Source organism: Falco peregrinus, chromosome 14 (genome assembly GCF_023634155.1).
Source record: "Falco peregrinus isolate bFalPer1 chromosome 14, bFalPer1.pri, whole genome shotgun sequence".
Taxonomy (NCBI): Eukaryota; Metazoa; Chordata; class Aves; order Falconiformes; family Falconidae; genus Falco; species Falco peregrinus.
This window is the reverse complement of record NC_073734.1, coordinates 20141902-20164386: the sequence shown is the minus strand read 5'-3', so window position 1 is coordinate 20164386 and position 22485 is coordinate 20141902. Positions and strand designations below refer to the sequence as shown.

General features: G+C 37.1%; 1 protein-coding gene across 1 annotated transcript in view; it reads right to left on the bottom strand.

Annotated features, from left to right (window-relative positions):
• Positions 1 to 22485, bottom strand: part of CHD9 (chromodomain helicase DNA binding protein 9) — a 99699-nt gene that overhangs the window by 13223 nt on the left and 63991 nt on the right. The window contains 23 exon segments of the mRNA XM_055818474.1: positions 146 to 306; positions 2555 to 3463; positions 3757 to 3959; positions 4095 to 4314; positions 4476 to 4518; positions 4844 to 4901; positions 5596 to 5713; positions 5846 to 5949; positions 6751 to 6840; positions 7777 to 7936; positions 8444 to 8643; positions 9473 to 9669; positions 10350 to 10460; positions 11998 to 12177; positions 12772 to 12939; positions 13702 to 13897; positions 15972 to 16182; positions 17008 to 17263; positions 17777 to 17893; positions 17895 to 17921; positions 18805 to 18981; positions 20114 to 20357; positions 21593 to 21714. Of these exon segments, the coding sequence (XP_055674449.1) occupies positions 146 to 306; positions 2555 to 3463; positions 3757 to 3959; positions 4095 to 4314; positions 4476 to 4518; positions 4844 to 4901; positions 5596 to 5713; positions 5846 to 5949; positions 6751 to 6840; positions 7777 to 7936; positions 8444 to 8643; positions 9473 to 9669; positions 10350 to 10460; positions 11998 to 12177; positions 12772 to 12939; positions 13702 to 13897; positions 15972 to 16182; positions 17008 to 17263; positions 17777 to 17893; positions 17895 to 17921; positions 18805 to 18981; positions 20114 to 20357; positions 21593 to 21714 (4272 nt within the window).

Genomic DNA, 22485 nt, shown 5'->3' with positions numbered 1-22485 from the left:
ACTATAATTTACCATAAACGAAACTTCTTTTCCCAAGATTTCCCCACAACTCAGTGGTATAGGTTTAACATTTTTAATCGAGTACTAAAGTCACAGCCCACCTTCCCCTACAACTTTTGTTTTCATAGTAGTGATATAAACTTGCCTTTGGCCAGTAGGATGCAGCCAACATGTATCCACCTTGCAGGAGATAACTGGAATTTGGAGTCCCATTGTTCATCTGGAAACTGTCCTGCGTCTCATCTTGTGTTGTACTCAGAGAGGCTACACTCTCTTCATCATATGCTTTTATATGTGGGGTTCCTTCTGCTAAATAAAACCACTAAAATCATTTGATGTCACAAACAAAAAGTTAAAACACTCAATGTAAGAGGTTCAGGTGAACGAAACACACAGAACAATGTTCAGAGGAAGCCCAAACACAAAGTTACACTGAAGAATTCATCTGATAGGCTTTTCAGGATCACCGCTGATCCTTCTCTAGACATGTAAATTCCACATGTATTCCCTTCACTATTTCGAGAGCTTAACATGTCATTTAGCTATTTCCAAACAGACATGCTTCAGAGTAATCTGATAAGACAGTCCTTACTTAGGCTCACAAAGGAAATAAGTGAAACAACATGCACTAAAATCTAGAAGTAAACTGAAATTAAAGTGCCCATCTCCAGAACATGGCAAATCTATTGGGATACTACTACAAAAAAACCACCCCATTTCATTTACTGGATGGAATGCTGGATATTCCACATCTTGAACACATGTCTGCATGAGATAATTTTTCAAAATTTTAATCACAGAGGACTTTCTCCTACTTTCCAATGTCTCCTTTGACTGTCTTACACTCATTATTATTATTTTACTTTTGCTTCCATCCAGACAACAATATAAACTTCATTATGACACGGGGAAATAGTCTGAAACTAAAGAAAAACCAACAGAAAACCACCAAACCCCAGAACAAACAAACAAAACCACCCCACTCCCCACCGCCCAAAAAAAAACCCAAACAAAAAAGCCAACCCGAAAACCATAAAACCAAAAAGGTGCTGCCTGAAAAGGTAAACACTACATCAGCACAGCGCGTATGAGGGACAACCGTCCAGAACTCCAATTTGTCCTTAACAATCGGTGTTTATCAAGTCATCTGATATAATTTAACTCTCCCTTTAAAAGACTATTCAAATGGGAAAAATATGCCAAAGGTTCACATTAACTGTACAACATATGAAATAAAACCTGGGCTTAAAATTAATATACAGAAAAGGCTAAGAGTTTTGTGGCATTTACCCATCTCTTCAACACCAACTCAGCAAAACAGCCACAAAAAGAAAGGCTGAGTGATTTATGAGATTTTTGCAATCTGAGCATGGCACTAATACTTGCCTGATCAGACTCAGCTGGCAGAAATAAAGCCTAATGTTTGGACTTGTAGCACATGTTATAATAGCCACTGTTTAGATCTAAATATTTACGCCATATCAGCATTCCTTTTCTCTCACTGTTTTAATGTTTGCATACAGCTGTTTCCCTCTGAAAGTGTCCTTCCACTGCTACAGGCAGCAGCATCTTAATCATTTTGTTTAAGTGGTGTTTTTACTTGCCCAGTAACCATTTCCCAGCATATTAAACCCTATGGTTTCTGTTTGCCATTTCCACAGACAAGAGAATTTATCTGATCAACACAGTGCCTTTTCCCCTGAGGTACTGGGAAAAAAACCCAGGTTTTTCACTTGTGCTGTAACCCCACTGCCTAACTTCATCCTCCTCCTTTTCTTACTACCATTTGTTTTCACACAGTAAAGGTATCTTTTCGCATTTTGAGTTTCAATGGGGCAAGAGTAGGGGACGCTTCATAGTATCAATAAAGAACGTATTAAATAAAGAGTGACTGGCTTTGTAAAAATTTTACATCACTTCACTAATCAGAGATTTCTGCTTCTACTTCAAAGCTTTCGAAAGTGTCTCTTTTGTTTAGTCCTATGCTCTACAATTGCCTGCCTCAGTCTTTTCTAAGCAGGTACATATTATAAAGTGTTTGAAAATTTCCCGTGCAAGTACACTGCTCGGCCACCTCCAATTTATAAGAAAAAGCCGTCTGCATTACCCTATAGATTGGACAGAAGGAAGCTTGCAGATTTTGTGAAAGCACAGTGAGGAAGCTACAATGACAGGTGAGCAAGAGTGGAAAAAACAGAGAAACCAGGAGAATCTCTGTATTTTGGAAGAAAAAGAAACAGTAGTAGGGAAAGCACACAGAGCACATATATCCAGGGAACATTAGCTATTCAACTCTCCTCCCACGCATGAACCACACGCACAGTAGGCTTGCTCACGGAACTGGTCAACAAATTTTAAGTACCTCATCCAGGGCACTGATATGAAGGAAACAAAATGCTGTATCCCTGAAATTCTTCCAACTCACTTGAAGAATCAAGCAAATGTGTTTAATTACTTATGCTGGACTTAATACCCTTTTTTAAGACATTTTTCCATTAAGAATGAACTTTTTCAGTTTAAAAGTTACACTACAGAAACAAGACTACACACATACCACGTTTTTGTGCCTCCTCTTCATCACTATCACTCTCTTCAGACGATGATGACGACGACGATGACGACGATGATGATGATGATGAGGAGGAGGAAGATGCTGAAGAACAAGATGAAGATGATGAAGAGCTAGAGCCTGACCGAGAGTGTGAACAAGATGAGGAAGATGAAGAGGATGAAGAAGATGACCTGGAAGAACAGGATGATCTATCTGAGTCAGAGTCTGAGTCCGAGCTAGAGTCAGATCCCCTTTTGCTGACTCTCTGTTTTTTGGAAGCTGGGTTTGGAGTTAGAGGCTCTGTCCTTGCTGCCACCATGCGCCTGTCTGTGTCAGTCTTCACGTTGGGTTTGTGGTCTGCATTTTGTATTGGTGTGCCATTTTTTGGACTCAGAGGTTCAGATTTCATTATTGTCTGTGTCTCCTCTGTAGACATAGATTCCTCTTCAGAAGACTGAGGGTCCTCTTTCAGATTTTCATTTTTAGTTTTCGTGTCCTCAAAAACATTCACTTTAGCATCTGACAATCTTGACTGAGGTGTAAGAGGAGAAGCAGATAATGCCATCTGGTACTGATGCAAGAGTGGAGTAGAAGTCCTTGAGAGTGCCACTTTGTTTTGATTATAGTTCCTCTGCGCAGACATAAATGAGAGTTCAGGATCACGAAGAATATGATAATCTGTCCTGCTAACTCCATGCTTAGCAGCTCCAATAAGTAAATCCCTGTCATGCGTCCCACACTCCCACCAAACAGGTAAGTCTGGGTTCGGCTGGCACAGTTTTAGACGTTCAAACAACTGTGGGTGTCTAAGAGCCTGTTCTCTCACTTTCCTTAGGAGCTCAATGCGGTACAAAGTCCGAGAAGCACGCTCCTCTGTAATTGGCTGGATAAAAATGTTTGGGTCTACAAGTTCTGTATTAAAAACAAAACAGAGATAAGAATCTGGCAAAAAAAAACCCAACAAAAAACCCTCACTGCAAATCAATACTAGAAATAGATGGCTTTAATCAGTTAATGCATGTCTCCCCATTACAAACTTTCAATTTTACATTTAGGACGTTTCCTTATTTCCTTGTGTCATGTCTGTCCGCCCCCCGCACCCCCCTTACTGTTTTTTGGAACACATGAAAAAAAACGCTTTCTCAAGACAAGCACTGGCAACAGAAATTACAGATAAAACTAGAAGTAAAACCATTTACACCCACCTTCTTTTGAGGGGAGACGACAGACTCTCCGGCACATTGACATAAACGCATACAAGTACTTCTCTAAGCTCTCATCAGTTTTCTTATGTAGCCGAGCCATTGCCCTGAATTTGGTCCAATCAAACCGTCCCCTTTCAGGATCAAACACCACTCCAAATGTGGACACAACTCTGTAAAAGTCAGCTTCTTCTCTTCTCGTCCATCTTGATCAACAAGTAAGAAAAAATGGAAATGCTGTCACTTTCCTCACTATTTCATGCAGCTAGCCATTATTATTTCTTCAGTATTTTTTATATAAGGACATTGATCAAAAATGTCTATTTGCATGCTGCACGTACCTTTGCTGTCTTTCAATCTTAGCAGCCATCTTTGGATTCAGAGCAGCTTCTTCATACGGAGGCTGCATCATACTAGTTTGTATTGGGAACGCTGGCTGGATCTGCTGGGCCTGCCTATTTTTACTTGTTCGTTGATACGCTGTTATTAGGCGGCGAAGACGTGTTGTTAAGGCAGACTGAGTGGGCCAATAGATTTTGTCACCTTCCATCATTTGTCCATCTGTATTAAAACAAAGTTACAGGGCAAAGAAAGAAATTAACCATTGCTGGTGCCCTACGGTTCTACACTACGCAATCTATATACATTTTAGCTGAGTCAGGAGAATTGGAACAACTCAAAATAGAATGAATTAGCTTGGATTTAAAGTTTTCTGTATTTACCTCCATCTGCTATTACTAGATCACCTGGCGATGAAACATCATCCTGTAGAGAAATGAAAGTGAAGCAAAATTTAAAAAGTAGCCCGCTCCACAAGATTTAGGTTAAGCCTGCATCTTGCAGGCAATTTATAAGTATGACAAAGGAACAAAGTAACATATATTTTAGACCAGTGGCTAACAAGGCACACAACAGAATTAGACAAAAATTCCTTCCCATTCCCCCTTACTCACACAACTGCAGAAACACATGGAGTAAGTTCTATCAGTTTAGAGAAACACAGAAAAATGAAGTAATTTGCGTAACAAAAAGGTGGAAGTATTACATCCTAGGTGTGTTAAAAGGAGCTATTAACAGTTGCCTACTATACCTCTATGTCATCTTTAAACATTGCTGGTGCCGGTTTATATTCTGGATCTTCTACATCCCTGTTAAAATTTCAACACAAAAGAACCCATCTTAGTAATATTTTAAAGTCCTTACATTCATTTCAATCAACCAAAACTCATTTAAATTTAGATAGATATATTGTATTTCATTTTCTATTTGAAATGAGGGAAATATTTCATGGCAGCTTTGGTTTGAATACTGCCCCCCCCCCTCCCCCCACCCCAATTCATTCTCTCATTAAAAGATGCTCTTTATGACACAGCTGCTAACCTCACTGATGAAGCAATGAATAAAAGCTGTTCTCCCTTTCAGCAGTTATCAGTGATATTCAAATCGATCTGCTGGGGTCACCACTGCTTAGGTACGCGAGACTAATACACTAAGCTGACCGACCTGAAATAAAGTTAAATAGGTCTGTAGTACTCCGCCTCTGAAGGCTTTTGCACTTCAGTGCCTAAGTAATATTTCTGATACAGCAATACAAGGTGAAAGTTCTTGTTAACAAGCTGCTGCCTTTTTCCTTTAACTGTGAAATCCAAAACTTCAACGGTTCTGGTACACTGTTCCTAACTCTCTTTCACTCTGTGGGAGTAAAACCAAAGTAGTATCCTTCACAATGACATCAAACTAGTAGAAAAACTAGTTGAGAAGACAATAAAGGACAACATACAAATTCAGTCTCGTTTACTTTAAGGCTAAGAAACATTCGTGCCCACTTTTAAGTGCTCATACCCATCCATGTAATCATTTGCTCTCTGTTCAGCAGCAACTGCTTTTTCATCTGGCTTGCCAACCCTCTCCAAGAAGCACAGCGCTGGGTCTGCTCTGATAGTGTTGTATTTTTCATAACCTATAAAGGAAAAAAAAAAGAAGTGGCATAAACTCAATTTTCAGAGTAAGCTATAAAAAAAAAAAAATTGAGCGTAGGGTTTTTATATTGAGGGGTGGGGAACATACATATGCAGTCATCCATATTACTCACCATGTTTAAAAACTCCAATTAGAAGGGATTTATCTGCATCTGCATCCCACCACTCAGCAGGAACTTCAGAATGATCTGGCTCAGGGACCCAAACATCAATTTCACTAAGGAAAATCACCAACAGCACACCAACATCAATAATATTCAGAGGAAGAAATAAATTTTTGTTTTCTTTTTGTACAGTTGTACTTTATGTGGGTTTTGTAAACTTCTCTCTTCCAAGTACACATATACAAAAGCAGCAATACAAAACACCCAGACAGCTTGGTATTTTGCATTTGACAGAGACCAGCAACAGGGAAAGAATACGAAAGCAGTACTAGCATAGAACATTCTTCCCCTCTCAGTAAACTGCCAACTGCTAGCGGTTTGTGATTGCAAAACTTAGCAAACCAAAGATTATCTGCTTTTGTGTTTAACAGCACTAGATGCACTGCTCTTCCACAAATGTTTGTAACACTTTCTGAATCAAATTAAAACTTTCTATCCATCAGAAGCTCCTGCAGCAGTGAATTTCCAAATGGCAATACCACCATTATAAAAAAAAAGTAATTTAAAAAATGGAATATGCAGCACATTAACCAAAACTGTGCACAAAGAGGCAGGAAAAACCTGCCAACTGGAACGCAAAGTATATAATTCTATCTTTCACTTGCTTTTTCAGACTACTTGATTTAAATAGTTGTTACTTTATATAGCTAGACTCATAAACAGGAATCAGGACTTCCTCGCGTCAAGTCAATACAAAGTGCCTAGCAGAAAGTACACAAAAACATTTTTCTCACAGCATAATTATAAAAATAATTGGTTTTAATATCTCTTTTTTAGGTCTAGGAAGATTTCTGAACTTTCATTTAACAGTTTACATTTAAAACAAACAAGGTAAAAAAACCTCTATAGTTCACCTGGCATCAATTCCATCAAACACCTTTTGGAATTCATTACCAATGACTTCTTGTTTTAAGTAATACAGCATTCTTACTCGAAGCAAGACTCTAAACAAAAAGAAAAAAAAGAAATACAAGTATTAGCACTCAAAGTTTTCAATAGTTGCGTGTGGGTTTGTCTTTTGTAGTATCACAAAGCTTTCACATCATTTTCCCAAAACATATTTCCTTCAGTTATAAGAGGAGAACCTCCAGTTCAGGTCACCTTTTTATTGCAATCACTTTTACAAATTGTTTCATTGCAAAAATTCTTTCAAATCCAAGACACAGACCAAGGCCAGCAGAACACTCCTCCCTAGCTTCATAAAACACTGCTAAGAACAAACTGCTACTCCCCATTTCCTACTTGGAAGATTCCCTTAGAATGAATCGAGCGGGCTGACAATGAACGCTTTCCCCTTTCCATTCCTTCTCACTTAGCATTTGGTGCACGACCCCAATGGCTTCTCCACGCTTTATCTCAATTCTTGACTATAGCCGTAGCAAGTTTTCAAAGAGAATATAACAAGTTTTGCTATTGAAAAATATTTCATGGAAACCAAGCTCATTCATGGCTACGAGTGAGCTTTCAACAAACTAGTAGCTCAGATTCTCAGAAGCCTAGAAAGTGCGCCAGGTAAACAGCATGTTAAGACAGAGGGGCAACTACTTTAGTGCTTTCAGTTCCTTTCCGAAGTTATTAAAGAGCTGGCTGCTACAAGGCTCCCCAAACATGCTAGTAATATCTCTCACTCTTTCTCTGTACAGACACAAACACTGTTGCTTTCAAAATAACAACAGAATTATTTTAAATGTGAAATACTCTGTCCACCTCATCCACCTCCTAATACCCTGCAATCTATTTATTCTAAACAAGCTAACACCATTAAAACTTGTTCCTTCATGGGGCGACAGTATTTGTAAGTCTAAGACAACGAGGAATTAGAAGAAAGAAGTATCTTTACACAAACATTGAAAGACATTCACACTTCAGCTACCGCTTACTTGTTGCAATGGTGTTTTATGTGCTTTTTGTATCCTTCATCTTGTAACAGATGTTCCGGGTTGTACTTTCGAAGCCATTCCGCTTTGTGTATATCAAAAGTGCTAGCCTGGGTCTTCACTTTTTTTCCTTTTCTTCCTCTGGGCACAGGGGCTGATAAGCCTATATAATTTAAAATATATTACAGTAACAGCAATAGGGAGGTATAGATCTCCATGATACTTATAGTTCCTATAGCCTATACCAGTATCGTGACCTGCAGTGCAGAAAAAAAATGCTAGCACCACAGCCGCTGGATCTGAGGTTTTTTTCTCTTTTGTCTCTTAGAGCACCTCTAGAGTACATTTTACCAGCTAAGGACAAAGCAGGAGATGGGGGGCAAATAAAGTAGTGTGTGTTGTCACCTACTACGGAACACAATAGGTTCTTACAAACTGAAATGAAAAGAAAGCTTACACAGAGTATACCAATGCATTTGGGTAAGCCATCCAATACAAAGAAAAGCAGAAAAAAATGTTTCTTTTCCCATCAACTGAATTGCTATCTGAAATAAGTTCCATTTATTTTAGAGTAAGACTCATTCAGAGAGAATTTTTAGCTGTTTTCACCCCAGTACCACATGTGTATGTTTATTAATCTATTTAACTGCAGAAACATGTAACACCTTACCAAGGTGATTCTGTAACTCTCGTGTCTGCCCATCCTCTGTTGGGGTAATAAGATCCCATATAAAACTTTTTATTTTCTCATCCCCTCTGTAGTGAACAAGACAATAAGCTAATAGAGCTCGGCAAATTATCTCCACATCCTGTTCGTTCAATTGTCTCTTGAAGCGACCGTGTGATAAAATTTCTCTCCATCGGCCCCACCTAGTCCAAAGCGAAACACAAATCAGCACTTAGAAGTGAAACACTTGGGTAGCCTGTCGGTTTCTGTTATACAAGGGAACTTCTCTGTAAAATATTTAGAATTCCGATTTTTTCCTTCAGCTTATGTTAAGGAGTAGGAACATGAAAGTAACATTTGCAACAGAATTCCACCTATTTAAAATGAGAGTTTTAAACAAAACCTGCCTGTTGTAAGAAAAAAAAACAACAAACCACACACACACACACAAAAAACAAACCCTGCATGATTGTTCAAGCTTCTAAGACACAAAACTGACAGGAACTCGTACTGATAAGCACACAGTCATTTATCTTATAAGGTGGGCAGAGAAATCCTAAGATTTTACTTCCAAACCAACATACCTGATTTAAGTATGCTTAAAATAACTGCTTAGATTTTTCAGTTCCTGTTTGCACCTCATCGAAGCGCAAGACATTTCGCAATTATGAACATCAAGTCACCTACCAAGCCTTTATATCACATGTTTATTTAAGGTTTTGAGACTGCCTGCAGCACTTAGGGTAACAATTTTGAGAGACTACTGTAATGCCCTTGTTAAATGCCAGTCTCCCTTAAAGAAAGGTTTTCACCTCTCCCCTCTCAAGTGTTTCTTCAATTGCAAGTTGTTAGAAAAATTTATACAGGGTGCACGATAAATTCATGTACATTCATCTTCTAATAAAATTCTATATACACACACCATGTTATTGCCAATATAGCTAAAAGTTATGCCATAAATATAATTTAATACATAAAAAAGTAAGTGTTTTGTAACAAACTTCCTAGAATCAAGAAGGATGTATACAATACCCATAGACCAGTAAGTTTTTTTCCACCCGAAAGCACTCGGTTCTTCCATATCCATTGGAGCGGTCACAAGGTCTGCGGAGTTTTGGTTTATCGTCACCCTCGCTCTCCACTTCAGACAACTCGGCCAGCTCATCTTTTGTAGCACTAAAGGGCCGTGTTTGTTTCCTAATTCTTGGAGTATCAATAACCAGGCTGTTCTGCAAAATTTCAAACAAATCAGAGAAACAGTTGATAAATTTTTCTTAAAGTAGACTGCTTCAGTACAGAAACCACAATTTCTGTCTAATGTCATAGGTTTTTGTAAAGACATCACCGTAAACATCCATAAAGGAAGTAAAACATGGTATTTAAGGCAACAAAAAATGGGTTTCATACCATGACGCTAGTACAGTAGTTACAAATGGTATCGAATACCTCTCTGAGCTGAGTATTTACACAGACCACGCTGCAGTCTCTCTGAGTAAAAAAGGAGCACTAAAACCTTTTTAGAAATGAACGCCATGAATGTCTTCAAGCACAGGGGACAACTTCCAGCATTATAAAATTGATACCATTCGTAGTCAGCTATATTGCAGCTTCCAGCCCAGGATTTACAGACAGAGAAACAGGGCAATCAGAACAATTACACACTTTCAACCATTTCCAGGTCTTCGACAAATATCAAAGACCCCCAAACTCTTTTGGGACAGCAGGGAGCTAAGGAGTACTAAAGCTAACCGCAGGCTGATTACTCATGCACAAACAAACCAGCACAAAAAGCCTGATTTGTTGAAATATTCATCCAAAAAAGCACCAGAAATCCTAGACCTGCCATTTCAGAATTAAACAGCAAGCACATACTTGAAAAAACATGCATTAAAAAAAGAGAAGTACTTACTCTACCACTGAGAGCATCTATATCTATTTCTGCTTTTTTGGCCCATTTCTGCCAGAAGTTGGGATCATCTAGTGAAATATCAGTCCTGTTTCCAGATGCAACAAAACTAGCCTGTAATAAATAAAACAAAATATTACCATCATCATATATCAAAAGTTTCTAGAGTTTGAATGTCTCAGTGCTGTGAAGCCTGCATAACCTTATTTAATCAAAAATCTCCCCAGCAGCTGTTAAGACTTTAGAAGTTACAGTGCAAAGCAACTCAAAAGTTCTCCTCCCACTTCATTTTTTAAGATCAGATCCATAATATATCAAAAAAATCTAATGAACTTTTATGCCCTATCAGGAGAGAAGAACACTAAGCAGCAAGATTCTTTGGCTTCTAAGTCTGAATCTAAATTACTTGAATAGGAGAAAATAGAATCTTTTGAAGCAGCTTATCAGCATTTGGGGATTTCATCTCATGCAAAAGCACTCGCTTGAGGGAAATTTCAAAGGAGTGTGTAAACTACCAACAATCAAAGCTTGAGAGCATGGAATAAGCTTAATTTCAGATGGCATTTAAAAAACCCTGATACACTGCTTTTGGGAATAGTTTAAGTGCGTACAAAAACTTCTTACTCCTCCGATAAAAAAACAGTGATGATGACCTTTAAAAGTCTATTTCTTATTTAAACCACAATCAGCAAGATGAGGGCCTAAATTAATGTATAATTAAGTAATATTTATGAATATTATTTAAAATATAGTAATATACATTTATATTAAGATTTTCCTTTTTCTTTACCTTTTTTTAATTGTCACAACTGCATTCATAAAGTACCCATGTTCCAAGCTCAGTTATACTGTTTGATGTTTAAAAAAAAATTACGAATCAATTTTTTAATTTACCTGAATTGCTATTTGTTCAGATTCATATTTGCACATACTTTGGAAATTAAGGAGTCCAAATGTTTTTGTTCTGTTCTGTTCACCCAATTTTCCAGCACAGCTTTTTGGCTGTTATGATATTACTGTTTATCTCTTACCCTCCAAAACTTAAGAGCACGTCGGTCTAATATTATTCTACACTATTACTCCTAAGACCTTACACTAATCTCAGCATCTCTCTACATATGTATATATACACACACACATACACTCCACCCCATGCTATTTTAGGAACTTTCTTATTTTGCTTTTCAAACTCTTACCAAAAAGCTCAAAGTTCAAACTATAACCTATGTGTAGGCATTTTCAGAGTAAGCCTGACAATTTTTAATCTTACTGTTTTACATAAATCTTCCCCTACCTCTAATATATCTGAATATAAAGGATCTACAAACAAAGCTGTTTTAATGTTCTTGGTTAATGCAGTCCATTGTATGGCCTTTTCTAAAGCAGCACACACCTATCACTCATCTTTCCTCAAGCATGCTCTTTGCATCTGGCTTTTACACAATCTGTACATGCAAATCTGATTTTGCTATGTGCATGTTAATATAAACAGATTTAAGAACCTCAAAATGTACTTAACATACATACACATTAAACAAAAGTAAACATAACTTTAAAAAAAAAAAAACAAAACTAAAAATGCATAAGCTTTACAACATTCAATTACATTCACAGCTCTATACTGTCAAAGAACAACTTGCTGCTTCTGCACCTTGGCAAATGTGGAGCCCCTTCCTTCGGATTCAATTGTGATAGTTTTAGTACGACGCTGCAAAATTTGGTCAATGTCTTCCTCACAGAATTTAGAGCCTTCATCTTCTTCATCCATAATTGCACCATATGCACCTCTTCGAAGCAAGTCTTCTATTTCTTTTTTGGAGAGTTGCTGGATCTGAGACAATAAAATAGGTTTCAGACATATAAGAAAATAAATCCGCCAAAGTCTTTTCTGTTTCTCTTTCCCTTTCCAATGTTTCTGCAACCTGTGCTTTATAATTAATAAGCTTAAAATCTAGATTATTAAAAGCTAAGAGAAAAGTCTAGTTGACTGTCAAAGTAATTTGTTACATGGTTACAGTAAACATTTTTACAAGTATGGGTCTTTTTTTTTTTTTTTTTTGGCTGTTCTCAACACTACGATGAACATAGCTTAAAAAATTTACCTGTTAATAACAGACATAAATCTCACCTTATATTAAAGTAACACATGATATTAATATGAGAAGATACAAGGAAACAAAGGTAAACTTTACTCATTGTTTTAACTTTGACATTAACTATCTTGGACCTTAAACAGGCAAGAAACAGTGAAAGATTTATCAGAGCAACTGACTACATTTAAAATTATGTCAACTATATTGTTAGTCCACACGTAAAACGTAAGAGATGCAAACAACAGAAAAATGGCAGCTTCTGTAATTTAAAATAGTTCCCACACAATTACAAGAGGAAAAGGAAAGATATTTCAAGAAATAAGTTTACATACGCCACCGACACTGTTTTCTCTTCCACTCATACTCTGTAAGACAGCCTTATCCAGTCCCAGTTTCAGACTTGCTCTGTCAAACATCTCTCTCTCGTAGGAGTTTCGCGTTATCAGCCTGTAAACCTTCACTGCCTTGTTCTGACCAATCCTGTGACAACGGGCTTGAGCCTTTTGGAGAAAGGGAGAATGGCAATAAGAACTTCGACTTATCTAGGAGAGAGATACTATTCTTTCAAGAAAGTATTTCTGCGGTAGCGCAATCTGAAAAACCACCATATGAATTCAAAAGGAAGTCAAGTCATATTTAAGTCAACAGAAGCTATCAGGCATTCCACATTGCGAACAGTTTTCTAAAAACAGTATAGTAAGTCACGTACAGATGAATGACCTGTGCTGAACGCTACTAAATGGTATTTCTCTTGCAGCAACACTCAATACAAACACATGCTAGCTTGTAAGTTATCTGCTCTCCAGACACAAATGGTGAAGTAGTTGTGACTAGGACAAATTCCTACATTTGATTAAATCACCGTTTCTTAATACATATTAATCCTTTTCTATAATCTTACGTTTTAGCTAAACAGCTCTATTTCGATAAACTGTTAGTCACTATATGCAAAATCTAACCCCTACTTTCATAGCGCCTTCAAAATCTTCAGGGTTTTATCAACTCACTGACTTAGTTTTCCTGTGTTGTGCTTTTATAATGTAACAAATGTGAAAGAGAAAGTTAGAACCCAACCAAACCCAGATGACCTCTCCTATCCAAGCAGAAGGTATTCATCAAAAACCATTACATAGCCGCCTTAAGAAAACCTGAACCTTTTAAAACCATGCATGTTCAGAGCACAGACAATATTCACAGTGACCAAATTTATATCAACCAGGTTTTCCTTCTTAGGCCCCACTATTAAGCTCAAAGGAACTTACCTGCAGATCATTTTGAGGATTCCAGTCAGAATCAAAAATTATGCATGTATCTGCTGCAGTCAAATTAATGCCCAAACCACCAGCTCTGGTGCACAGAAGGAAGACAAAGCGATCGGAATCTGGTTTGCTGAACCGGTCTATTGCAGCTTGTCTGAGATTCCCTCGTACTCGCCCATCAATTCGTTCATATAAGTATCTGGAAATTGTCACAGATAAACACACATAAATAATTCTTTGTTTCTTTTTTTTTGTAATTTAAAGGGGGATTAGAACAGCTCTGCTTGCATGTTTATTCTTTACAGTGAATAAAAGCGATACAAGCTAGCTTTGATTCTCAGTGGATAACATAACGAGGAATCATGACAGAACTTGCACATCTGTAGCATTAATACGCATCAAGAAGTCCCAACACCAGCATTTTAAGACAAGTGCTTCTGAACTTGGTCCACTAAAGCAAGCACCTGATTAAACGTATCAGGAAAACATGTATGACCCTGACACTTAGTTGCATTAAGACATGCCACAACCTTAAAGTCACATGCCATCGCGCTTGGATCGCTGCCTAAAGGTCACAGAAGCAGGACAGTGTACTTCTGTGTTATATACCAAATTGTCTGAATGTGTTCAGGGGTAATCAAGTAACCAGCAGAAAGCAGTACTTGGTGAGCTGTCACTGGACAAACTGCATATTGATTCTGTCAAGATTAAGAGAAATGGAACAAAAATTACATGACAGCACCTCTAACAGTCTATCAAGGCATCAATGAATACAGGGCTTCCTTAACTGAAACCAGCAAATTTAAAAGCCTGAAGTAAAACTGTCATTTCAGTTACCTTTGACAACTACAAAGACGCCTATGAAACTTCTGACTTCAGGTGAAATGCTTAAAAAGGGAACAGATACTTTTGTACATTGTAAATGGAGTAAGATGCTGAACGTGTACCTACTAGCCAAAAAGCCTCACAACAGTTTTTCTTCTAATCAGCAATAAAATGTCACAGCAGACAATCCACAGGACCACAGGCATTTTGGCAGGCAGCCATCTCCTACAGCCATGAATTCTCCTAAGTCTAATCACGTGTGCACTCTAACATTTCTAATCAAACAGTAGCATAGACCAAATTTCAGCTTCTATAGATTTCAGAAAATTCCACCTGTAGATATGATGCAGTGGTCTACGTGTCGTACAACATTATAGAATAAGGAGTACATGCCATACTGGATTATCAAGTCCTACTACAAAGTTAAAATTAGTCTATTAAAACAAAACATATAAACTGTTGAGCTCTTGGTTCAAATTGATAGCTTTACGAAACAAAGCACATCGAAACACGGAAGTCATATAAAATTATCACAGAAAGAGGTATTATGCCCTACTAACAATTTTCAATATATATTTCATTATCTATTGCAGGAAGGCTTGACATTTTTACTATTGTTTTTACATGTTAACTCCGTATTGCTATGTAGTTCACTGCTAGATATACAGTACGTACATTCCAATAAATCAAGTACTAAAACCACCGGAACCATGCTTTTTTATAGTTTTTCAGGTTGAAAAACTACTGATTGTAACCAAGTTTAAGGTTAGATTTTTATGGGCTACGGCTTTACACACAGTATTTATTCACGTGCTTAAATAAGCTCTCCATTTCCGTGGAGTCAACAGTATAATCAAAGGGTAATATTACGTGTGACAGCAAGAGCCAATCTAAGGAGCTGCTTTATGGCTGGCAGTTCAGTTCTGCTGCAAAATTCAAAGCAGTAATAATTCAGGAAAGATAGGAAGCACCTTTTTATTTTTACATTACCAAAAAACAAACCTCCAGTCGTTTACCACTTTGTATTTATATTCTGCTCGGATTAAGGAGCTGCATTTCCCCTGTCTGCTCTGAGTTGAACAGATGTAAATAAAGAACATGTTCTATGCTTCCCAGAGTTTTGATCAGCAATGCCAAGATTGAAGTTACTTGGTTTCTGACAGGCAAGTATAAAAAGTACGTACATACAAGAATGCAATAGAAGAAGCATCAAACTCAAGGCATGTGGTTTACTCAACCACCTCTCTTTAGTTGCTCTCTGAAGTTTTTCATTTGTTGGTGAATAAATGATAAGCTATCACACAACACAGCAAGTCACACAGTGATTAGCGGAAAAAAAAAGTAAATCCTCTCTTTGGTATGTTGTAATCATTAATCCTGCAATAACATTCAAAGATATGCCTACTGAGAACCATGTACTATCGGAGGCAGAATATGCAGTATCTTACCTTTTATGTATAAGGTAATCCTCCAAAATATCAAGGCAGCGCACCATTTGAGAGAAGATAAGGACCTTGTGGCCTCCTGCTTTCATTTTTGGAAGAAGTTTATCAATAAGAACCAATTTACCAGCAGACTGGATCATTGCTTGCAGATGGAAGTCAGGCGCACTTGGGCTGTAAGTTTCTTTAAACTCTCCAAGGATCTTCTCTTCAGCACCTGGCAAAGAATGTATTTCTGTACCTATAGGTCTATCTACGAAACACCTCCATACACATACAAGACTAAGTTACTAAAACCAGTGCCTAGACACTAAATATCCCCCATTAACCACTGCTGGAGACAGAACTGAATGCTGGATGGATTTAAAGTCTAGCAAGAACACTTCTTTCTATGATCTCTGAAAACAAGTTTTTTAGCAGAACACCACAGAAAAAAACACCTAGAATGAGCAGAACCCCCGCCCCCACCCCCAGAATTGAAACCCCAAAAATACTATTTCTCAAGTGTTGTTCAACAAAAACAACTAAGAAACTCTTGAGTCCTTTTGTGTCTGTTACTTTAAATGGGTTGTACAGTCTTAAAAACAGTGTTTTGAAAGCCTTTTCTGAAAGTCCCACTACAACTGAAATCATTGCAAAAACTTTACGAGCTTAAAGGGTATTTTCTTGCAAGCAGGAAAAAACATCCAAGTTAGTTATAGCTAAGTGAGAAAAGCAACGAAGAATGACACAGACCATATCACTTGCAAAAAGCATTCATTTAAAAAGTTAGCTCTAGAAGTTTTTCATACTGCTTTTAAAGAGATCTAATGTTTCCATGAGGTAATTGCTTCTGAACATCCTGTGAAATCCTACAAAACAACGATTTCATGCTTCAGGCCGCAAATATGCAACTGCCTCACAACTCTGCCTTACATCTATCCAAAAAATGCTTCCACCTAATCTGATCCCTGGAAAGTCTGATGAAAGGTTACATATTTTAAATAAAAGTACAGAAGTAGTTAAAAAGTAGTACAAGAATCAGTCTTTATAAGTTATTTACCTTTGATGAGATAAGGGTGATTACAACACTTCCTGAGTTCCATCATAGTGTTAACCAGATTGGGTACATTTGCTTGCCCTGCTCCTTTGGATAAGAAAGCAAAATTTTTCTCCAAAATTGCTCGATAATATTTCTTCTGAATATTAGTTAGTTCTACTTCAATTATAGTTTCCTCCTTAGGAGCCAGCTTTTTTTCTACATCTTCCTTTAATCGTCTGAGCATCATGGGTTTCAGGATAGCTTGTAGTTTCTGAACCTAAATGAAACACAACAGTTTGTTGCAACATGAAAAATTAATAGCGTAGTTCATTTAAAAATTTTTGAACGCTGGATCACTCATGATTTTTTTTCCTATAATTACATAAAATGTTTTCCAGGTGGGATACAGCCTTATTTTTAACCCCAAATTACTGAAGAATTTTTTCACGTACTCCAAAACAACAACAAAAAAGGAGCTTTTTTACTAAGACTTGTGTTTACAAAGCCAGTAAATGCCACTTTTTATTATTCTCACTGTCTACCTGCCAAATTTACAAAGCCAACCCCAAAAAAGTTAAAATTATTCTTTAACATAAAGTATCATATTTAAAAGACTTCTACTGCCTGTACAGTTTAGAGAAACTGCATGACTAAAGAACTCACAGGGGCTATGTGGGGTGTGAAGAGGAGGGTGGGGGGATTGATTAACTGTTACTATCCAAAACAAGGTTTTCCTTCAAGGAAGTTACTCTTACACACTGAAGCTCAAAGGGAACTTAGCATGCAATACCTGTTCCTCTGTTTTAAGGTCTCCAAATTCTTGCATGAATGTAGATTCAGCAGGAAAACGCAACGGTTCAAGAAAATGAAGGAGGCTAAATAATTCTTCTACTGTGTTCTGCAGCGGGGGTACCTGTTAACAGCACTTTATGCTCCTGTAAAAGGAAACAAAACTCACACGACCTATGTGCACACATCCGCAAAAATCTGTGTTAGGTCTGAGCATCATAACCTGAAAGTACCAGTTCTGTGTGTCACTAAGCACACATGTAATACGGATGAACAGACTTATAAAAGAACAACAGTAAGTATCTTCTGCTAGCTTGTCTTTAAATTCTGGTCTTCCTGTATCTGTAATGAGGAAGTGACTGAACACTTCAACAATGACTGTAATATCCACACGTGTGAATTCACACATCCTCTCTATAGTGTGGAAAATATACAGTAGCCATGCATCAGAAAGCAAGTAAGACAATTTCAGAGAACACGTAGCAACAAGTGTATCAAAATAATAAAGAAATCAAAAAAATAATGCAAAACTAGTCATGGTGCATTTTGTATTAATGCACCAAAAGCATCAATATCCACGGTAGTATCCACTTTTTAAAAGCTTGCACTCTATCAAATGAAAGCTTAACTATGGGACTAGACAATAACTCTGTTTTAAATTCTGCTACTTGCTTGCTTTTATTGTAAAATAATTTGTTTAAAAAACTTTCCAGATTTTTAAAGATTAATTAGTGCACAAAAACTATTCTGGTGTAATAAATCAAATTTTAAATGAAATCGTCATCACAATCAAACTAAACTATAGACTAGTATCACCAAAAATAGATTCTGCTTGTAGCTGGAACTTGCCATGTTTTATTTAATCAACAACATACCAGCTATACATAAAATTGAAGAGACTATTAGGAATAGATACCTCCTGAGAAAGAATGCTCGAGAGGTCTTTTTTGGCAGGTAAAACAAATTTGTAATTTATTACCATATGGTACTTAACTAGAATCCAACACAAAGTGAAATATAGTTACTCACAAGGTTCATTAATTTTAGTCCTTCCAAGAGTTTGCAATTTTTGTTCTTCAGTCTGTGAGCTTCATCAATAATAACGCACCGCCATTCAATTGCATTTAACTCTGGACACCCACCAAGAATCATTTCAAAGGTTGTGATAATGGCTTGGAATCTGTAGGTACCTCGAACAATACGTCCCTAGAGATTAATCAACACAAAAAGATCTGTTACATTACCTTGAATCTACTCTATTAAAAGATATTGTTGCTGATATTTTATCCAGAGCCAGACGTCAGATTTTACATTACAAATGTGTTGGGATGACAAAACAATTTATTGTATCTCTATAACTTCGTAACTAATACTAGTGAGTAACTACCCATAGCCACAAATCCAACACTGTCTAGCCAACAGTGAAATTTTAACCTCTTCTAAATTACAGATATAACTATCTAATAAAACTATTTCAAAAGGTACATGTAGATTGCATCACATTTTTAACTCTGGGAAAATCTGAAAGACTGACAGGAAAAACCCTACAGTCGATCAATCCAAACATACGATGGGAACATTTAGCACTTGTACAGTAACGCAGTAAAAATATCACCTGAGAATGAAGTGAACCCTTTTTGTACAGCTTACTCTACTCCGCTGGTCTGACAGAGAGAACGCGTAAGGCCTTCACTAAGGCAGTATACAGTAACTGACTAGAGAAACAAGATATCATTTTAATATTTAGCACTACTTAAAAAAGAAGTTTTTCGCCTTAATGATTTTGTAGAAGTACCATGACAGTCTAGAAATACTTTGTTGTTGCGGAGCATATAGAAAAGGCAAAAAACTCATTTTAAAAAAAGGCAGCGCTCAAGGTTTTTTCAAGTAATTTAATGTGAAGTATTCAGACAGAAAAGCACTGTACACGGACAAAGCTAGTTTACACGAAGAGAAGGAAATCGACAGCTACATAAAGGTAACATAAAGCTTAATCGGCTGTACTTTTGTTCTCACTGCTCTTCAAATTCAGGACCCAACAGCAACCATCTGTGTACACTTTAATCTCCGCATGAGTATCAGCGTCACTGCTATTCAACTACAAAATTACTCAGCATACCGAAACAACACAGAGCTTGCCGCAACCACTTTCATAAAATCTACTCAGTAAGCATATGTTAAAGACTCTTAATATGTACAAAGCCTAAAAACGCACATCACAGGATGTAAAATGATTTTCATTCAGACATACATACAGATAACGGAAAGTATACTTTTCATTACTACTACCTGAAACAGGTTTCGGGTAAGTTATTACAATCAAGTGACATTACACTACCTGGGAGTCCCTGAAGTACATTTCATACTGCTGAATCATCTGCCGGCTGATCATACTTCCATGATACACAACAACATTGAGGTCAGTCCACGTGCGAAATTCTCTTTCCCAGTTTGTTATAGTGGAAAGCGGAGCTATGATCAGAAAAGGCCCTCTTATACCAGCCAGGAGGATTTCATAGAGAAATGTAATTGACTGAATGGTTTTGCCAAGACCCATTTCATCCGCTAAAATGCAATTTCGTCTGAAAGTAAAATACAGTTCTTTATCAGCATCAAAAAAGTACAGACGCTAAAGCTGTTACTCAAACGCACAATTTATAAAAATGAACCTCAAATACACTCACAGAAAACAATAGTCAAAATTAAGGCCCTGTAAAAGATGCTTGCAAAAGCTCCTTGGTTATGGTGAAACAATGTACTCAGTACACAAAACCACAAGCTTTCAATCACGGTTTGCACTGGCTAAACCTGAGAATTACATGTTCCATGAGGAAAATATTCCAGAAATATTCTTTTGGAGCTACATCTGCCCTAATTAAAGGAATTCATCAGATTTCCTACATGTAACGCTCACCTTGACAAAACTGCTAGAAGTTAATGAAGATTCCTTAAAAGTCACAAAGTACCCCAGCTACACTCATGTAAAAGGAGTGCATTACAGCACCGCTGACCAGTTTCCCCTCATTTCCAAAACTGAAACAGACGCATATAACCAAATCACTACATGGAGTACCGCTGGGCGCTCTCCCTTAGCCATACATTCCAGCCCTTTGGCTCTGTTTGCACAGGCGGTCACACAGCTACACAGTGCTTGACTGAGAATGCAAACAGTATTTTTGCAGATCGTGAAACTGTATGTGAAAATCATATGCTCACTGATGTAACCTCTATTAAGGACAGGCAACTGGTATTTTGGAAGTAAAGAAAGCAGGAAGATTCATGAATAGAAATCCAATTCAGATACAGCAAATAGATCATTCTGGTAAAAATATCTTTAGGATCATCACATTCCTGTTAATTCGCCATAGCACTGATGAACGTAAGTTAACTTCAGCTTAGAATGTAGAAAACAGAATTATTTACTAGCCTTGTTTTTGAAGAGAGGTAACTTTATTTGAAATACATACTAATGCTAGAAATCATTTTCAAAGACTCAAGGTGTTTCCCAGTTGTTCCAAAAATTCTAAAAGCTTGCACTTTAGTGGAAATTGCTTTTTTGTTTTAATTTCCTCATAGCTATTGAATATTTCTTTTCAGCAAGGTTAGTTTTGTCCTTTTAAGATTTGGTTTTTGTTATTCTTGTGGATAAAAACATACTACTTGTATACCCAGAGAAATTTGGTTTTTCCAGTTACACCCTTTTAGCTATAAGCACAGAAGGTAAGATAAATTTAGTTTAAATAGTATTCATTCCCAGTAACAGTGATTCACTCCATATGGTTTAAAATTTTCATTAGAAAACATTCCATGCATATACCTATTGTACCAGTTGAACAGGAGCCAGTTAAGTCCTTCCAGTTGATATTCCCTGAGCTGATTGCCATTTTTATATTCCCTGGACTGTTCTATCTTCTTCCAGGAGTTTGGAGGTGGTCGGTCCTTTGAGGGAAAAATTAATACATGTGCAAGTTGGTACATGTCTTGTTTTTCTGAAACCTTTTAACCCACTATTTCCCGAGTGTAACAATTTAGATTTAGAATGTAAATATTCAACCTTAAAACTGGGAAGGTATCACTGTTAACATTACTTACTAATTACTAGTCTGTGGAAACTTGATTTTTTAATTTATTTGTATATTTATTTATATTTTTAAAATTAATTTAAGACTATTATAATAACAATTAAATGATTTGTAAAACTAAGAATACAAATAGTTTAGCACTGGTGATTTTAAACACTAATTCATTTATACAAGAAAGTTCAAGAATATAAAAAGTTTCACTTTGAAAGCTCTAGGAAAGCTGTCCTACAACCAGACTAAACCACGTACTGGGACTACTAAAATCCCCAGAGTCTTAAGTATATCTGGATGCTGATGCTATCCTCCTGAAGCCATTTGGGTAATCTGCACTGAATTACTGTGATCTTGCCCTTTCCCTTCAGCACTTGCAGAACCTGGTCACTGCTGATCACTTGATCTTACAGCCAATTCAAGAAGCATGCGGCAAGACTACAAAGAAGTAAGACTTGTGAGCGGTTTAGTTCCCTGAATCAATTTCACCAAGGGATCAGATGAAAGACAGTATCAGCAAGTGCAGGATCATGATACAAAGGACATGACAAAACACACTGTAACAGTATCAAGGCATATAATCTTAATGTCCCTAGCAAGCTAAAGGAAAGCTGAAAGGCTACCTATCACAAAAAAC